At 47.6% G+C, this 19,344-nt stretch overlaps 1 protein-coding gene across 2 annotated transcripts in view; it reads right to left on the bottom strand.

The window, feature by feature from the left end:
* DENND1B (DENN domain containing 1B) overlaps positions 1-19,344 on the bottom strand; it is an 86,564-nt gene that overhangs the window by 32,688 nt on the left and 34,532 nt on the right. The window contains exons 6-13 of one of the 2 annotated variants that reach the window (XM_081124087.1): positions 19,157-19,226; positions 18,547-18,627; positions 16,782-16,841; positions 15,508-15,561; positions 13,656-13,766; positions 7,409-7,509; positions 5,538-5,583; positions 3,137-3,238 (exon numbers count right to left, since the gene is read on the bottom strand). In XM_081124087.1, the coding sequence (XP_080980213.1) occupies positions 3,137-3,238; positions 5,538-5,583; positions 7,409-7,509; positions 13,656-13,766; positions 15,508-15,561; positions 16,782-16,841; positions 18,547-18,627; positions 19,157-19,226 (625 nt within the window). The remainder of the gene's footprint in view (positions 1-3,136; positions 3,239-5,537; positions 5,584-7,408; positions 7,510-13,655; positions 13,767-15,507; positions 15,562-16,781; positions 16,842-18,546; positions 18,628-19,156; positions 19,227-19,344) is intronic. The other variant, XM_081124088.1, reaches the window with a different exon arrangement.

Below are 19,344 nucleotides of genomic sequence, written 5' to 3'. Positions count from 1 at the left end.
TAAAATGACCTCATTTCAGATTTCACATGTTATATTTAATCAAATTGGTTCTTTCCCCCCCCTCACTTAAAAACAGAGCACAGTAACACTAACTTCAGTTGGTATTGTTTATAGCCCTAAAATTTACTTTTTTAATTTCAAAACACTCAAACTACATCTGCTTGAAAGTCTCCATATTTGGCACAGCCAATAAAAAATAAACTCACAATGTTCTCATAGACAAAAACTACAGCCGTCTATTTTAATGGATCTCCTGCTTTTAAAAGTTATTCCATGTAATAATCAATATCGTTAAAATCACTCCCAATAAAATTCGCATTTCGTTTTCTTTTAATGATCCAAATGTATAGTGAAATGATGAAATCGAAAAACAAGTGTTCTTGTCAGAAGACAGGAAGGGAGGTTTTTTTCCCCTCCCTCCCTTAAGGAAAACAAAGGATTCCTGGACGCTTGGCCCTGATTTATTTTTCCAATTTTAAATTCCTTGAGTAACGGAACTGCTACTGGCAGGGTCGTATTTCTAACAGTCAATAAATCTAAAATATTATGTGTGAATATTGGAATGAAGCCATTAAGAAGATTACAGCATGCAACACAGCAGAGGGTCCCCGGGAAAAAAGACAAGTAATTCAGGACAACTGTGACCACTGACCTTGGGCCAGGCGCGGCCACTGGCCGGGCTGACACAGTAACAGGGAGCACATGCGCGCAGGGCCATCCGGCTGGCGAGCGTGATTTAAGCGCCCGGCTGAACGGTTTTAAAAGGCCCCCGTTGAAACATCAGTCCATTTATTAAATAACCAAACAACGCCAACAGTCCTATTTTTTCAGGCTTCGGGGAGATATTTTATGAACCCCGATCACATACACACACAAAATTCGGGGAAATCGCTGATGATTTCCCACATCACCGAGAACATTTACAGTGATAGAAAATAGAGCTTGAGGCCTGATCCCGTTTCCCACAGAACCGTGAGAGGCGGCGTCTGGGCGACGGGTGGGAAAGCTAAATGTAGGCGAGATGGTCCAACTAGCGTCTACAACATTTCTAAGAAAATGAGTGCGACTTAAAACATCTCGGACTTGCAGTCAATACTCCTGGTGCTACCTGAGAGCTACTTCAGTCTTCGTATTTTAAGCCCATGGCCCTTAGCTTTACACACACACAGTTCTGTCGACACCGCCTCACAACGTCCCTTCTTATGAATATTTTTTACTGTTTCAGTTTTGTCTAGTTAACTGTTGCTATAAGACAGTCCCTCGAGTCATTGTATATATTTAGGCTTTTATACTGTGTGACTATTGTTTAACTCCTTTACATATTTAACTAAATGTTTTAACATCAAAACTAATTCTACTAGGAAAGCACCACTTCTTCATTAAAAAAAAAAAAAAAAATCACCCATCAAAACAATTACCGTGAAGATTCTTTTTCTCAAAGACAGAATGAGCTATCATTCAAGTGCCTATAAAAATTTTATTAGGGCACGAAAAACGCTGATTTCTTTCTGTTTTCTTCCCTTTTTTTTAAAAAAAATAATAATCCTTTCTCTTTAGGGTATTAATAGTGAAAAATACATGCACATAAGGAAAACACTCTTAAAAGTTGGGACTTTATTTTCATAATTATTTCTCTATCCAATAAAAGATACTTTGATGGACTTCCAAATGAATAATCATTTATAGCAGCTTCTGCAAAATTTTTATAACGAGGCAATCCAGTTATAATGAGCTAAAAACAGAATATATTTCTTCGCTGAGAGGGTCTGGATTTGTTCGTACGTAGCATTCATTTCGCTCTAGTTAAAGGGGTTCGATTTAATCTGCTTCAAGGTCAGCAAGCATCCGAGGTTATTTATTTATAAGCATAAATAACCTGATTTGCACTTTAAAATCCTATTTTCCAATCCCTAGCCATTAAACAGTCAAGTTTAGTTTGACTGTATTTTTTTGAGTCGGAGATTTTTTTAATTCCATTTTTCAAACTCCCTAATAATGGTTTCAAACTACTTGCCATATTACAGAAAAATATATTCTGGAAGGTTTTGTTTTTTTTTTTTAATCCCTCAATTTTAATATCCCTGAGAAGAATGGATTTTTTTAAAGGAAGGGGGGAGTGTTATTTTAACTTAGAACTGTGTTGTAAAGATATTTCTCAAGAACCATTAAAATATATACAGAAGCAATACCCGTCTGCATTCTTGCCCTGTTGTCAGGAACACAAAGCCACAAAATGCACTTTTGGAGATTATTTAACATGAAATACGGAATATATCCTATTATGAGCTGCAGGCACACACGCGTGCGTGACACACACACACACACACACACACACACACACACCCTCTTCGAGATCAAAGACCAGGAGAGAACTGGCACTTAATTTATCAGCCTTTACAGACAAAAGACAGTTTTCGTCACTTCAAAAGGATCAGATGTCTTTTATGACAAACCGGGCCCGCAGTTTAATTTACAAATAGAATCCTAAGTAAGCAGCGCTCCGCTCGGCCCGGGCCAGCGACAAGCCCGCGTCGGTTTTCACTCTCGCGGCCCCGCAGCGGGAGGGAGAAGATTAAAAAATAAAACTGAAATAATTTAGAGAAAACAAATAAATGTTTCAAGAAAGTTGAGGGAGATCAAAGGCGGCATTCGCTGACCCCGACTGTACCAGCATTTCGCATCGCATTGACCAGTGGCATCAGATCATTAATTAAAAGGAATGGCGCTGGCAGGTGGCGGGGAAGCAGAGCCGATAATTGGCTCCCTTCTTTCTCCTTCAAAAACTCTCGTTCTTTTGCAAGACATGCCACCAGGCAGACAGAAGCGCCTACTTTGTAATATAATGATTAAGATGAGACCGGGAGACGTGCGTTTAAAGAAACCCTGCCTAATGAAGGCAGCCAGCTTTTTAATTACGGGCCCGCTTCTGCAGGCGGGAGGGGGGGGTGCTCCCCCCAGCGCCCCAACTGCCAAAAGGTAAAAACGGGAAACGAGAGGCCACGCGGACGCTCGCACACGCCCAGCCCCTCTGTGTCGGGGGGTTTCAAGTGGGGGGCATCCGCCTTGGAAAGTCAAGGGGGCAGGAGAAACCGTCTATGGGGGTCGACGTCCGCCGCAAAGTACCCCCCAGACTTACCACGTCGCTCGGCAGGTTGCTCAGGTCATTGAACGGCGATTCTAAAGTGTTCGTGTCGACATTTAACATAACCACATCCTCCAGTGATTTACTTCTCACTCTCTGTTTAAAAACACACAATTACAAACATCTTAGTATACTGTCCTTCCAAAGTCTAAGGAGCTTAGGAATGTAGAGAAAATCCTCGCGATGCGTTCGTCTTGGGGGAAGGAAAAAGGAAAATCCTACACTATGAAAGAATATAAACTATTTTGCTCTATGAGAAAAATAACTCCTATACAACCATTCGGAAAAATGGGGTAAAAATGCTTAAAATAAAATGTTTGCTCCTATAAACATACCGATTCAGTTTGGAGATAATGAATATACCAACTACTACAGGGATATCACAACAAAGACTTACAAAATAGGCGTGGCTACATGAAACTGTGGAGACTTACACTCTTCAAATCTGATCAGCTGAATTTCAATTCTATGATAGCGGCCAATTTCAAGTTAGAATAAACTGTTTCCCCAGACAATACTATGAGGAATAAATAATTCTTAAATCGCTCTTTTAAAAAGGTACTATTTTTGCCCGGCTAGTGTGGCTCAGTGGTTGAGCATCAACCTAGGATCCAGGAGATCGAGGGTCGATTCCCGGTCAGGGCCCAGGCCCGGGTTTCGGGCTCGATGCCCAGCAGGGGGCGTGCAGGAGGCAGCCGATCAATGACTCATCATTGATGTTTCTCTCTCTCCCTCTCCCTTCCTCTCCCTGAAATCAATAAAGATATATATATATATATTTTAAAAGGTACTATTTTTTTCCTGCAGGTGTCCAATAAGTATGTGATAAATTTAATTGAATATTTAAAACATGTAGCTCTGTCTACAATATTTTGGAAAAGCTGAATCATGTGTTTTAAAAGTTGATATAGAATAATTATGCAAAAAACAATATGATGGGTACAATCAACAACTTTAAATATCTTTTATCTGTATAAAACCTGTATAAATGAATATATTGTAAAAATTATGTATTCTGTTAGATACATTACACACAGAGAGACATGTACGCTAATATCAAAATCAATTTGATGACTTTTTGGAAACCATATCAACCAAGCAGGGTTAGATTTTGCACAAGTCAAACTCCTGATAAATAAAATGCCAGTCACATATTCCACAGTCTAATAACAGATTAATAACTATTCATTCATGTTTTATTAGATACAATCTGTCCTTTCGCTGCAGGTGCCTTGGCATGTAAGAACAAGCTTTCTAAAAATAACAAAATATAAAGAGTCATAATGTTACCCAGCCCAGACTCCAACATTAAAAACAAATTAAACCTCCTAAGGAAACTCATTAGAATGTATTCTTTATTAAAGGTGAAACAAATAAAAAACGTTGCCCCAGCATTTTGCAAAAAGAAAAAAAATGACTGGAACCAGAGCACATGTGAAATCCCATTGGGTCAGGACCCCGAGAGGAACACGACTCTCTCCATACACGATCCTCAGTTTCAAAATTATCAACAGGATCTCCCTTCATCAGAAAAGTTGTTGGCTCTGTACAACCACTAATAAGAAAACCAAATCCAATTCACCTACGTTAGGAGCTGGGTCAAAGTTCAACATGCACAAGCAGCAAAAAAAAAAAAAAATTATTTAAATAAAACTGGAACCAGCCAGCATAATGCTATCGAGTTCTGACCCAAGTCCTTTGTTTTCAATGCTAATCTTATAAGAAGTCCTCTCTGGAAATGTCAAGGTGATTAAGGGTCAAGGTGATTAAAGGTCAAGGTGATTAAAGGTCAAGGTGATTCGCTACAGAGAGGACTCAGGTGATGTAAATCAGTGGGGAATGAGGTGATGACGGTGCAGAAAAACCACTACACCTTAAATCCCCAAGGAGACTGAAAACTTTTTTTAAAAAATTAAGCTATCTTCTAATTAAAAGTTTTATTAGTGCAATAAAACCACATTTGAAAAAAGCACACTGATAAACTGAATCATAATGAAGTTTGCAAAAGAAAACATTTTGCCTTTATGACTCATAATTACCTGAGTTCTGACTTTCAAAATACAAATCTGAAATATATGGATAGATCACAGGTACCACTGAGTGGTTCACTGAGAGCTAAAGCTTTGCTTTGCGGATTTAAAACTTAACCATATGATTTAACCAAACATAACCCATTTTCATGGGTTGTATGGCACTGAGGATGGTCACTTAGGATACGAATTAAAATGAAATTAATTCAATATTACCTTGTTTAAAATGACCATGTGAGCATAATGTACATTATGGAAAACTAGTTACTGCTTTGTATTAGTTGACTGATATTCTTTCAAAGCACAACAGTTTTAACTGTTACTTTTATGAATGAATCGCTATCTGAGGTCTGAGAGATACTCACCTCTATGAGGCTGGAGTGTATCCCGATCAGGTAGGGCATTGGAGCACTGAGTTAAAAACACAAACACACTCACAGTTCATTAAAACGGAAACAACGATCTAAGTAATTCTGTATGCTTAGAAAATAAATGTACTGAACCCACAGTTCTAACGCAGCATGTTATAGGTATTTTAAATTACGCTCTATATAAAATTGCAATTTAATCTTAAAGGCCATTAATAGATTCAAGTTAGGGTTGATGTATATTAAAAAAAAAAATCACAAAACCATTTATAATTAAATCAAGAGATGTAATTGATGCCTTAAAAAACTTTACTGATTAAGAATATTAGGATTTAGGCCATAATCTGAGGCCCATCTTTTCCATATACTTCACACCAAATATATCCTAAGGAATCACCAAATTTATTCACACTCCCTTTGTACACACTTTTATTCAGTGAGGTTCTTATTTCTATTATTTTATTTTATTTTTCCATCACCATTTGTCCTCCGGATGCCTCCACCTCCCCAATCACCAGACCGCTGTCCAGGTCCGTGAATTCTCTCTCTCTCTTTCTCTTTCTTTTTGCTCAATCTCTCCACCTCCCCCCTACACCCCCCCCCACCCGAATACATCATATTTCATACCTACTACATCACCGAAGTTTTCCGACTCAGTCAGTACCAAATATCTATTGAGACCTACTGTGCGCCAGGCAGTTTGGGAACCTGAGGTGCAAGTCCCGCCCGGACGGTGGCCACCCTGTTCCTGAGCTGTCTTTCTGCTCACGTATCTTGCCTTTTAATTCAAAGACTATACATTCATATTTACCCCAGGTTCCCTTTTATTAACAGAATAGCTTTAATAAATTAGAAAATATTCAAGTAAGTTTAATAATAATATTAAATGGAATTAAAATATTGAGAGCCTACCAGGTGCCCCGGTCTAGGGGCTTGGATCCAATAATAAACACTATGGATGGAAACACTCCCCTGGGGGTCTCATACTCAAGCAGCTTTTGAAAGGAAGGGGGGGGGACAGCTGCAATACTTTCAACAATAAAGATAAACTTTTTTAAATAAAGGAAACGGGACAAATAAATGTGGACTGTTCCACTTTTGCTTAACAGCGGGAAGGCGGGTTCCTTCCCCAATTCCAGTTCTCGTGTCTGGAAGTCCTTCTGGGAGGAGACATAAAAGTGCATCGGACACGTGTTGCTGATTATCAGGTCTCCCGGGAGTGGGTCCCGCCACCTGCCCGGTGCCGTTGCCGGACTGGAACCTAAGCCACGGAGCGGAAGGCGAGGCCTCCAGCAAACCCCCCTCTGCGCGCAGACCGGCATGACCCGCGTCATCTGCAAGGGTCAAAGGGAAGAAAGCCATCCCCCGGGGAAGAGTTGGAGCCATAGACTTTCCTGACACTGGAAGAGAGCTGGACTCTTAGCTACATATATATAAATACATATATATACTTATATACTTATATATATGTATTTATATTTATATATATATATCTCTCGTCCTGCCCAATCCCCCTGATAGAAGCTGAGCCCCTCTTGGTGACCTGAGGCTCGGAGGTTTTGATCAGCTGTGCTCCCGGGCCCGGGAAGCGTCTGGCGTGGAGGTTGTGAGAATTTCTCCCAAAAGCTGGCAACCAGTAAGGAAACTCCAGATGCTGAACCGTGACCCACGTGTCCTTCGTTTGAGCGGGAGCCGCCGGAAGGCCCTGGCGACAGGCTTCGAAAGGAACAGGGTGGCCCCTCGGCCCCCTCCTCAAAGCATCTGTCCCTGATCCCCAAGGCAGGTTCCGGAGAGCTTACCCGGCCCGCGCAGAAACGGCTCTTCCCCGCCGCCGAGGCCGAGGCCGGGTGCGGGGCCGGGGCGCTTACCAGCAGTAGTCCAGCAGGTGGGGGGGCAGCACCGGGATGTATATGTGTTGCCAGAACATGGGGTAGAGCAGGGCGGCCGATCCGTGCAGACAGGCGGTTAGCTGCAAGGCGTGAAAGGACAGCAACGGTCAGCGGGCGCGGGCCCTCCGGACACAGCGGCCGGGCCCACTCACCCGAGACGCGGGACGCGCGCAAACCGACCGACGCGGGGCCCTGCGCCCCGCGACCTTTACCAATTCCACCCGCCACAAGTCCTGTGTCTCGGAAGGGCCCCCCCACCCCCCCAAAAAAATACAGCTAGAGTAGTTTATTGGGCGCCTCGGGTGGACGGTTCCCTGAAAACAGTGTCTGGGGCCGAAACCTCGAAGGTCAAGAGAACCAAGGCCGGCCGACCGGGTGAGCACCGCGCGTGGGGGGGGGGGGGACGGTAGGAAATGTGAGTTCGGGCGGCACGGCTCGGGCACCGCTCAGATTAACACGCCGCGATTAAATATGGAGAGGAAGGGAGGCGGGGAGCTCCTGGGGGATATCATTAGGGCAAATTGCCAGAGAACGAAACACGAGTCAGACAGGAGAGGCCGCGAGCTGCGCGGGTGCCGGGGGACCCGGCGGCCCGACAGTTGGAGCCTCGGCGCGCGCGAGCCGCGGGTGCCGGTGCCGGGAGACTCTGCTCGCTGACACAGAGGATGTCACTGTTGACCAGCAGCCGCCGGGGCCTGACAGCTGGGCTGCGGGAAGCCAAGTATATCATCATTTCCCGTCTCAGCTCTTCATCCCAGATTAGCATTTCGTCTCCCAGCTGTAGATCCCAACAGCTGCAATTACGCTGTTGCTGTTTTAAAAGGTAATTGCCATTTTAATTATTTTGATTGGGCAAGCGGTTAATTAAATAGTTTGAATGCCCCATAAAAACGTATCCCTTTTTTTTCTCCGCCCCCCCCCCCCCCGCCTTCCATCCCAAGGACCCGTATCAGAATTCTTTGCAGGTGATTTTCTATACGTTTTCAATTACATTTCTGTAGGCGTAATGTTATTATTTTAGTGTTTAGAGCGGTAACTGAACCCGCATCGCTCACCCTCGTAAGGTGTTGCTACCGTCTGCATTTCAAGGTTACCAATTAAATCACTTTATCCACCTTGGAGATCAGAATTGAGAAATAAAACCACGTGGAAATGAACCACAGGCTTCCTATCAACCATCACCTCTGTCTCATTATATAAGAAATTAAATGTACACATCGTAATCAAATTAATTTTTAAAAATAAACGTATACAAAGCAATTCAGTCTTTATTATTGACTTTATCGGGGTAACACTGGTTAATGAGATGACACAGGTTTCAGGGGAACGACTCTGTGACGCGTCATCTGTATGTGGTGCCGAGTGTTCCCCACCCCAAGGTCTCCGGGTCCCATTCTCCTACCTGCCCCGACCCCCTTTCCCTCTCAATTCAATCTTAACAGCAACACTGTCCATATTCAAGTGCAAAACAGTTCTACTGAATTTTAAAAATTAATTAAAATAATCTAACCCGAACCAAAAACATAAAAATTTTTATGAGAAGTATATTCATCTTTATCGTGTGTATTATATAGGTTTCCAGTCAGATTTTTAATCCACTGCATGTGAAAAACAGCAGATTTTTACTCCACGTAGGAGGCTCTCCTCGAGGGGTTTCCGTGCGTCACACGGGCTTCAGTGGTTCGTCCAGGGTAAGTCCTCGCAGTCAACACGGGTGTTAAATCCCTGAATCAGAGCACTCGCGGCACCACCAGGAGGCATCCCAACGCCGCTGTTTAACAATCGCGGGCCTCGCCCGGCTACCTCACGCGTCTGGACCAGAGGGACATAGAACGGGGTTGGTCTAAGCGGGGTCACACCCTCCGGGAGCTTCGGGACACCCCCCGGGTTCGAGGGGTCGGCCAAGCCGCGTGAGCTCCCTCCACGCCCTCCGCGCAGCCCGACGGGCTGAAGGCACCCATGTGGCCCCGACAGCCAGCTCGCCGGCCCCCTTTCTACACGGATGACTTTTTAAACTCTCGCTTTTAACCTTAAAGAAAAAAAAGCCAAGTGTGCCTTTTGTCGAGAAAAATAATGAACAGCGTCACAGAGGGGCCCAGGTGAGGGCGGGAATAAGGTGGCGTGTTCTCCCGGGCACACCCGCGTCCCAAGTGCTCCGCTGAAGCCTACGTGGGTCCTCCCGGTGCCCTCCGGGGTCAACCCGAGTGGACGTTACGAACGACTCGCCGCGAAGGCGCAACGGGAGCTCTCGCATTCGGCTCCTTGGAGGGCGGGTTCACGCTGATGAGCGGTCAGGGCCCTTTACAATGGTCAGCGTGTGGCGGGGTGACCCCTGCTGATCGAGGTCCACCAGGTAAGAAGGGTGAAGGCCCCTGGACGTCCAGTCCCGAGGCCCCCCGGGGCCAATGTCCCCGAGGACAGCAGAGCACCGACGCGGACAGAATGCCCAGGACGGGCCAGCGCTATTCTGAGAACTCGATACACTCAGATTGCTCATCGCTGTTCCACGGACGGATCGGGCCCGGTGGCAAAGGCAGGCCCGCTGCCCGAGGTCACGGCCCTAGCAAGTGGCAAAGCCAGGATCCCGACCTGGGCCGTGCCATCGATGACCTTTCTCCCGGGCGGCCTTTTCATGCACAGAGATGCAGAACCGCCACCCTGATGAGACTGAAAATCACATCCACGCACCAAACACATTCTCTCCTAATCAGACAACGGAGGGCGCGTCTCTCGGCCGAACAGACGCACAGGAAGGAGACCAGGGGACGGAACCACAAAGCAGAAACGGGGGCTCGGTTCCACGGAAAACAGAGCCCTTGCCACCCCCAGGCCTGGGAGATACAAGCACCGCCCGTGGTCCCGCCTGAGCAGTTTCCTCACCTCCCGACAAAGCGCCGCGGGCCCCCCTCGCGGTCCCGTTTCCGCGCCCCCGTCCCGTTCGCTCGGCGCTGAGGGGAAATACACACCAGGCAACACCCCGGGAGGGGTTACAGCCACCGGTTCGGCTGACATACCGGCTGCTACGGGCTTTGGGAAGAATTGGGAAAAACCTAACAGTTGTTCGCAGACTCTCTCCCCCCGAGAGGCCTTGATGATGATGTTTAACTGCAGCTTTGCAAACACGGGGGGGGGGGGGACACACGACACGCACTCCCATGATCTTAGCTGGGAAGCGGGCCTGGGTCGCCTCTGTCCCCTCGCCAACTGTTCAGCGCACAACCTCCAGAAAGACGCCCGGGCTTCAGGTTTCAGAGTCAGTGGCCGACACAGGCGACGCCCGTAAGAGACAACCAAGGACATGCACAGCCCAGACGGAGGCGTTGAAATCCTCCGGATTCCCCTTCCGTCTAACCGAACCCGTAAAAGCTCCGTGTTAATGGCCGATTTTCCGGGGATCCCAAAGGTTTCTTTCCGCCTGTGCCCTCGGTGGAATTAACGCGAGGAGGGAAAAGCATACGCCTGGGTGCCCGGGGGCAACCGCCACAAAGGAAGAAATTGCAGTTTATTAACATAAGTCCGGCCCCCCGGCGTGCTGCTCGCTGGGGACGTTCCAGAAAGAACACGCGCCCGCGGTCGAATCTCTGGAACTAACGCGCTTACAGACGTCGGGGGTGACGTTCACCCACTCGGCGCTGGTCAGAACAGCAGCCCGGGTTTAAACATCTGCTTCCGTGGGGGGCGTCTCGGGCTCCGGCTGCTCCGGGCCACCCAGCGCCACCCCCGTTAACATATCACCGACGGCGCGTCTCCTGTCAGGCGCGGCTGACGGGTGCGGGAAGGCCCGAGGGACGGTCGTGGAGGCGGGTGACCGGACGTCATGCCCGGCTGGCTTGAGGAGGGATGACCTGACTTCCAACAGCAACGTCCCCCGCTCCGGGCACGGAACAGCACCGAGTGAACCGACAGACCCGGTAACGTCACGATGTGCTCCCGGGCTTTCGGCACGGAGGCTCGGGTCTGAGGATCTGCGAGCCCGCGACGCACGCGGGCGGGGCCCCGGAAGGCGCGTGGACCCGCCGCGGGTGCTCGACAACGGGTGTAGCAACAGGGCAAACGCAAAGGCGCCTTAGGGCCCAGCCCACGAACTCAAACACATAAAAATATAACAAAACTCACTTGAGTATTCGGGGTGGGGGAACCCGTTAAAATGTTAACATAACAACACTTAATATTTTTGCTAACGTACCTCAAAAAAAATAGCGTTTTATTTTTATTTTAAAGTTTATGTCTATTGAGGTCATTAAAAAGAACAATTTTAACTAGAAACAGTATGTAAAGAAAGTCTCAAGTGCCTGAGTTCTCTAACCGGCATCGCCGCTAAACACCCAGCGAGCTATGAGGCGGGCAAACGCGATTCACGTAAAGTCATGGACGTCAAAGAGTAAAAACCCAAACGAAATTCCTAAAACTGCAATAAAATAATGAATGCAAGTGCACCTCCATTCATACGTGTCGTTTCCACAATTAAAATTTTGGCCGTGGATTTTTAAAATGAGCACAACGACTTCTTTCTTACGGAAAACTCGATGGCGAGTCAGCTCCCTGCCACGCCAGCTGCTCTTTCCTGGGATGTTTCAGGGTTTCGCTAAATTCTCTCTAAAAACAGTTCGTCCCTAATTTACGTCGGGCACTAGCCTTTTTGGCCTTTAGTGTCACCAGGTGTAGGGTTCCCGGCCGACGGGACACATGAATTTTTCAACACAGACTCAGGGGAAGCAGCTCCCCCGCGATCCTGACTGTGGGCCGGATTCACGGGACTGTCCCCGACAGCGACCCAAACGAAGCCGGTGGCGCAGAGGTGACGTCGCCACGGGGTTTTCACGATCGGCCATAAGCGACTGGTATTATTTACCTCGAACATAGGAAACAACTCCCCGAGCGATACCAAGCCTCTTTGAAAGTGATTTATTTTTTAATTCAAATAAGGTTAAAGGGTGGGGGGTGTTGCTTTTTACTCTGAACTGCATTATCCTGTCCACTGGAAAATCTTAGCCGACAATCACTGAAGAATCATGAATCTTATGCAGATACTATTATGTGTATTACATGTGTCTATATATGTAAGAGAATATGTTTTCTTTTTGTTTTTTTTTTTTTGGAAAGGTGGGCATATCGATATTGCAATTCAAAATAAAAACTGTATTTTTTTTTCAATTGTGGAGTAATGGAAATAACCCAGAATTAGAATCAGAGGACCCAGCATCCCGTTGCCTGTCTCCAATGAGCTCTCGAGTCTTTGGGTGGACGCTTAACCCCCCTGAAAATACCTTCCTCGTCATTAAATACTAAACAGACAGCCTAGGAAGATCCAGAAACCCCTTCTGCTTTGAAATACTAAAACTTCATGGAGTTTTTATTTCTACTACACAACAACACATGCATCTATCATCTTATTTTAATCAATGAACCGAATGTGTAAGAGAGCAAATCCATGCAGTCGTAACTAATGGTTTTTAATAAATACCTCACCTATTACTCTAAACTCTACTTAAATTTATATTTAAAAATGTTAAGCCAATCAAAAAAATCTTAAAAATTGTAATGTCTAAAGCAGACAAGAGTTAGGACACCCAGCAAAAGACCCCGGGATGTTTTCCTGCGGCCCGAGGGAACGCCTGTTCTCACTGCCTTTACCATGGCGATGAAGAGCCTCCGAAGAACATGCCAGCCCGCGGCGCCAAGCGTGTGATTAACAAAAACCGCTACTTTGACTTTAAGTTATTATGCGTCTGAAGAGCTCCTCCAAGTCACAACCGCTATAGAATCTCCGACCAGCCCATCCTCGGCAACAAAGAGGGAGCCACCTATTACCAGGTGAGCGCGGCGGCTATTGTCCCGGCCCGGGCTCCATTCACGGGTGCCCGCGGCAGAGCCACGAGGGAATAATAAAGATTTCATAATAGCCCTTAAGAATTCTTTCTACGGCAGGAGGCAGTCAAATGAACTCGGGAGTGTTAAAATGGGGGGGGGGGACACACACAAAAAACAACTCTCATCTCCCGATAAGAAAAAATAATTAACCCGACTTAATGCATCGGAGAGGGCCTCCCATAAATCAGACTTTTGTCCTTCAAGAGCCGGATGACAACCATTTATCAAAAAAAAAAGTATGTGGATATTGTCTTCCCGGAGCACAGCGCGCGTGTCGGGCCCGGGGGGCGCGGGGGCCTCTTCGGGAGCCGCTGGGAGGGGGCCTCGGGGGCCGGGCCGGGCCCGGGGTACTCACGGTGCTCAGCTTGCTGCAGGAGATGATGATGCGCCGCTCGTGGAGCATGCTCGCGAACAGCTGCAGCATGTTGCTCACGTCCACGGCCACGAAGTACTCCGTCAGGTTCCTCTGCGCGGGGAGAAACCACGGTGCGCGTTACAGCTCGCGGGGATGACCGAGGGCAACGACTGACACGCTTACCAAAGGCTTAGCGTTCCTGGGATGCTGCTATTACCAAGGTGTCCATTCAAATAATTATATTTAACAGGCCCGGCGTGGCCCAGTGGTTGGGCGTCGACCCACGAACCAAGAGGTCCCGGGTTCGATTCCCGGTCAGGGCACAGGCCCGGTTGCGGGCTCGATCCCCAGTCGGGGGCGCACAGGAGGCAGCCGATCAGCGACTCTCTCATCATGGATCTTTCTACCTCTCTCTCTAAAATCAATAAAAGTATATTTTTTTAAATAAAATAATTACATTTAATAGTGTTCTGCGGGACACGAAGCAAGGGGGCCCTCTAGCATTATCTGAAACGTAGTCCCACGCTTCGAAAATGTTTCCCAGAGGCCCAGCAGGGAATCAGGTACCTGCCACCATCCCCAAGGACTTGTAAAAGAAGCCGACGTCCGGGGCCCCAACCTGGACCCGCTGAACTGTCACCTCCAGAGGATGCCCCAAGGGTCTGCTTTTTAAAGCAAATGCTCCTGGAGACTGTTCTGCACAGGGACCTGCTCCGGGGAGTACACCCGAGTCCGCCTGTGTCTGCCAATCGCTTGTCCGACACCAGGCACCACGCCCGGGCACCCAGGAGGAGATGGGTTTACGAAGCGGCTCTTTGGCGCTTTATTAAGGAAAACGCCGACTTATGCCCCTACCAGGCCTGCTTTATTCTGCTATAACCAGACACGATCTGCTGGTAGTCACATCCGATTCCTTGACCTGCCGCTTTAAACTATTTTTCCCACGTAAGAACGAAACTGGGATACAGGACAATGATTTGCCTCTGGGAGCGTCTCCTCCTTCCTGCCTTTCAAACACGTTCTGCCCTCAAAGGGGCGGAGAGACGGTAAAAGGCGCTGAAGAGCTGGACCTGCCGCGCCGGTGACCTATGTATGACCTGGCAGCCGAAAATCTTTCGCTGGGCAAGAAAACAGGGAATCCAGCGATTTCTTTGATTTCCGGCAGGCAGAGACCTTCCCGGGACAGGCGGGGCAAATAAGCAGGACGTGTGGCTAACCGTGGGTGCGTGGGGGCCGCGCTGGGTGGAGGGGCCCCTCCCTGTCCTCTCCGTGGAACCCCACCCGCCGTCCAGCCCAACGCTTCCTACCCAAGGCGCCTCGAACGCAGAGCAGAGACCAGGAGGGAGCAACTTGGGCTTTTTATAAATTTCTCCTGAGACCCCCCCCCCAAGCCGTACAAAATACGCTGTGACTTAAAGTGAGAATCCAGAATGCGGCACAGGACGCCTAAGACTGGAACGGGGACAGAGGCGGGACTCTGAAACTCCAGGGTGGGTTCACTGAAGCGACCATCGGGGTGAAAACGGTCCCCCTTCCAGCCCTCGCTCCCCGCCGCCTCCCGAGACGCGTCCTCCGCCCCGACCCCGCTGGCTTCGCGGTCGTCCTGCGCTGCCGCAGGGGACGGCAGGCGGCTCTCCTGTCGCTTCCCGCCTGCCACCTGGCGCTCAGGGCCCGGGACGGGGCAGGTGCGTGAAGAGGTAACACTGTTACCGCCTGTTTCCTAATGTTTCTCTCACACAGATAGTTACTATGTGTTCTCTCTCTCTCTACAGGAATCCGTAGGCACTGAGACCAAAATAAATAAAACCCGCACTATGGAGGGAATAAAAAACAGAGAAAGCAGAAAACTCACACTCTCAGGAATGGTCGGGAGCCCGGTGACGTCGGGGGCGATGAAGTAGGAATGCTGATCCACGAAAGGGAAGCAAGGAAAGGAGAATTACAACGGGATTAATTGCATAAAATCTGGGATAGATGGAAGGAAAAAAACACACACATAGCAAACGAAGTTTATAAATACCGAGGACCAATCAATGCTCAGGATTTGCTGAATGCGAGAGATTTTTAAATGAGGTGGCAGATTCAGATGAGATTTCACAATAACGTTCTCATACAAAGAAGTAAGTGTTGGTTAAAAATATTGAGCTTTAAAATGAAAATAACAGTCCTGGGGAAAGTTAAGACAAAAGGCATATATAGCTTTATTTTCATATATACTTATATATTTTTAAAACACATTTAGTTTAGGGAGGCTGGAGAAACAGGCTGCTTACCAAGAATGTATCAAAAATCTATTAAGATATTTCCTATGTGCGTCACAACAAATGTCTCTTGCACGTATCGGCCGCTGTATTATTTAAAAAGCAGCAATAAAGACATAATTTTTAAGTATTTAAAACTTCCTAAAAATATATCGACTCATTTCACAACACGACTGTCATATGCGCCCTAAACAAACACCAATTAGCTTCTGTAACCTTCGAAGCACTACGACAGGCCACATATATCTGTATAAACGCCGTGTCGGGTGAGACGTCCCGTTCCCGTGCCCAAACTCTACCCGCCCCCGAATCACAGTGTGAGCAAATCACCACGATCGTTTTATTTTCTGTTCATATTAATCTCCAAAACCGTTTCACCACCTTAATCGCATAAGGACATGTTTCGTCTTATTTTAGGATTAAGGGTGGAGACAAAAAAGGAACATTCGGGCCAATATTGAGCTCAGGGGAACTAGGCAGAACCAGGCAGGTTCCCACGGCCGTGACGTGTAACCCCCCGGGGTAGAGGGAGACTGTGAGAGGGACCCCACGGTCTCCAGGGGCCTTGGGACGGAAAACGTGACAGAGCTCACACTTCGGCATCACTTCTGACAATGAATATGGGTGGGTTTGGTCTCTGTTCGCTACGTTACTCGGAGGGTTTTCCGGTGGTACCCAATCTCGCAGAACCAGGCTTTGAAAGATCGTACAAACAGAAAATAGACTCCAAGTGATTGATTTCCTTCCAGCAGACCCGCTCCCCATCTCCCGGAGGCGCGGCGTGAATCTTAAAAGACGCCGTGAGAGGCGCGATCATTTCCCAATTGAAGAGTGATTTTGAGAAGCCAGTGCCCTTTGAACTCACCGGTACCAGGGAGGGCTGGTCTTTCAGAACTCGCTCACTGGCAATAAATATCTCTTGGTTCTTATAATATATGAGAGAGAAAACGAATATTTTACTTGCAAGGGGGAAGTCGACACAACCATTTGCTGTGTGGCTGGGACGAACCCACGTAGCCACGTTGTCCACCAAAGGTATTTGAATGACATTGATCGTAAACGGCATTTTCAATGCAGATCTGCTCATTTTGTGTTAGAAAAACCTGAAAGGGACTATCTTCATTCTCGACTGAGAGCAGAGCATGCTGCGGGAAAAGATTCTGAAAGACGGTTTCGAAATCATCGTGACGTAAGGTATTAAATGTTCGCAGCATCGCTGTGATATGCTACTGGCCGGAACGTCCAGTCTCGAAAAACCCAAGAGCTGGACCATTCACGAAAGAGAGGCGATTGTAAAAAATCACGGTCGTTTCTCAAGATTTGTCCCATTTTTCGAATGGAAATTCTGCAAACAAACAAAAATTTCTTTCCACTTGAGGTGGAACAAATTTCGTAACAGAAAAAACGAGAATTGCTACTGGTGGTGAAAAATAAATGATTTAATCACAACTTTGGCCACGCGTTAACAGCCCAGGGCCCCGGTCATCTGCTTTTGAAACCAAATGAAAGGGCTCCGCGGACTTGAACAGCGTTGAGGCAACACCGCCCTCGCCAGCCGCGCTCAGGTGCTGTATTGGGAACAGGCCCGCGAGCTCTGAAAGCCGGCCGAGGCTGCTGGTCGCAAACTTACGCGTAACTTCAGTCACATTTCCAGAGCCTGGCGATTACACTAGGACATGCACCGACGTACTGGGAAAGGGGACGCTTTTCACCCCAAACTTTTATCATATAGTTAGTGATGCGTTATATGCTATGTTTTCAATTCTTACTATGTATTTCTTTTATTTTATGAAGAGTATTTTTAATGGTTTGGGGGGTGTCTATATACATATATGTGTGTGTGTGTATTTCTTTATTATGGAGAGATTCCACTTGAAAATCAATGTTCCTCACAATCAAAATATTCTCACAGCCCGGCCGGCCTAGCTCAGTGGCTGAGCGTCGATCTATGAACCAGGAGGCCGAGGTTCGATGCCCAGGCAGAGCGCGTGCCAGGGTTGGGGGCTTGATCCCCAGTCGGGGACGTGCAGGGGGCAGCCAGTCAATGACTCTCTCATCATTGATGTTCCTTTTTTTTTTATTTTTATCTTTATTGATTTCAGAGAGAGGAAGGGAGAGGGAAAGAGAGAAACATCAATGATGAGAGAGTCATGGATCGGCTGCCTCCTGCACGCCCCCGACTGGGGATGGAGCCCGCAACCCAGGCATGTGCCCCGACCGGGAATCGAACCCCGATCTCCTGGGTCCTAGAGCGATGCTCAACCGCCGAGCCACACCGGCCGGGCTCACCGCTGATGTTTCTATCTCTCTCTCCCTCTCCCTTCCTCTCTCTGAAACCAATAAAAACTGATATTTTAAAAAAATATATTCTCGCAGATTCGGTTACTTTTAGTGTATAATAAAAAAAACTATCTGTGATTTAACAACTACCAAAACACCCCTCCCCCCCCCCCCCCACGTATCAGGTTAGGACAGTTAAAGCATGTCCAAAAGTCTCAATGTCACCAGCTGGTGACGTTTGCTCTGGCACCGGCGTTTCCCCGGGGGCGGAGGTGACTTTAAGACGCAGTGTGTTCTTAAACGAGAAACAGCGACGACCCCAAGAAATCAACTACTGACGGGATCCTTACCACGTTCAAATTGACAGGGCTGTTCGCCTTCGGTACCGGGTGGTTATAGAGAGCTTGGAGGGTGACATTCAAATCATTTTCCTACAGTAAAAAAAAAAAAAGTAAACTGTATAAATAAAATAGGTATTAAACAAATGCACAGCCACGCTCATAGCGGCGTCGGTCACCACGCCCAAGGGGTGGAAGCCACCCAAGAGCTCGCCCGCAGGTGAACGGACAAGGGAACCGTGGCCGGGCGCGCAGCGGACCAGGACGCAGCACTGAAAGGGAAGAAATTCTGACGCAGGCTGACCGTGGGCTGAACCCTGAAACCGTGCTCGGCGAGTAAGCCCGTCACAGAGGGAGCAGCGCTGTGCGATCTGTTCTAGGAGGTGCGCAGTCACCTTCACACAGGGGCAATGGGGAGCTAATGCTGAACGGATACGGCGTCAGATCGGGGAACACGAGAAATTCCAGAGACCACGGGCTGCCGGCGGCCGAGCGGTGGGAGTGTCCTTCACGGCGCAGGACGGCGCACTTAAAAGTGGTTTAAAATGGTGGATTTTATGTTATAGGCCCTTTACCTCAATTTTATAAAAAGGGGGGGGGGGGGTGGAAGGACACAGCTCACCTGTTCCTTAGCCAGGTAATCCGCCAGCGTGTTTAGAAGTTTGTAATACACTTCAAACCATGGCAGGTAACTGTAAAAAAAAATAGTAATAGTAACTGGAAACGTATATATGTGTTATTTAGAATCAAGAAACAAGATGACAAAATAAACATTTAGGTTTGTATCTTTCACGCGGTTTGACCCCGGAA

Source organism: Miniopterus schreibersii, assembly GCF_964146895.1.
Source record: "Miniopterus schreibersii genome assembly, chromosome: 21".
NCBI classification, from domain to species: Eukaryota; Metazoa; Chordata; class Mammalia; order Chiroptera; family Miniopteridae; genus Miniopterus; species Miniopterus schreibersii.
This window is presented reverse-complemented; position numbering and strand designations above follow the sequence as displayed.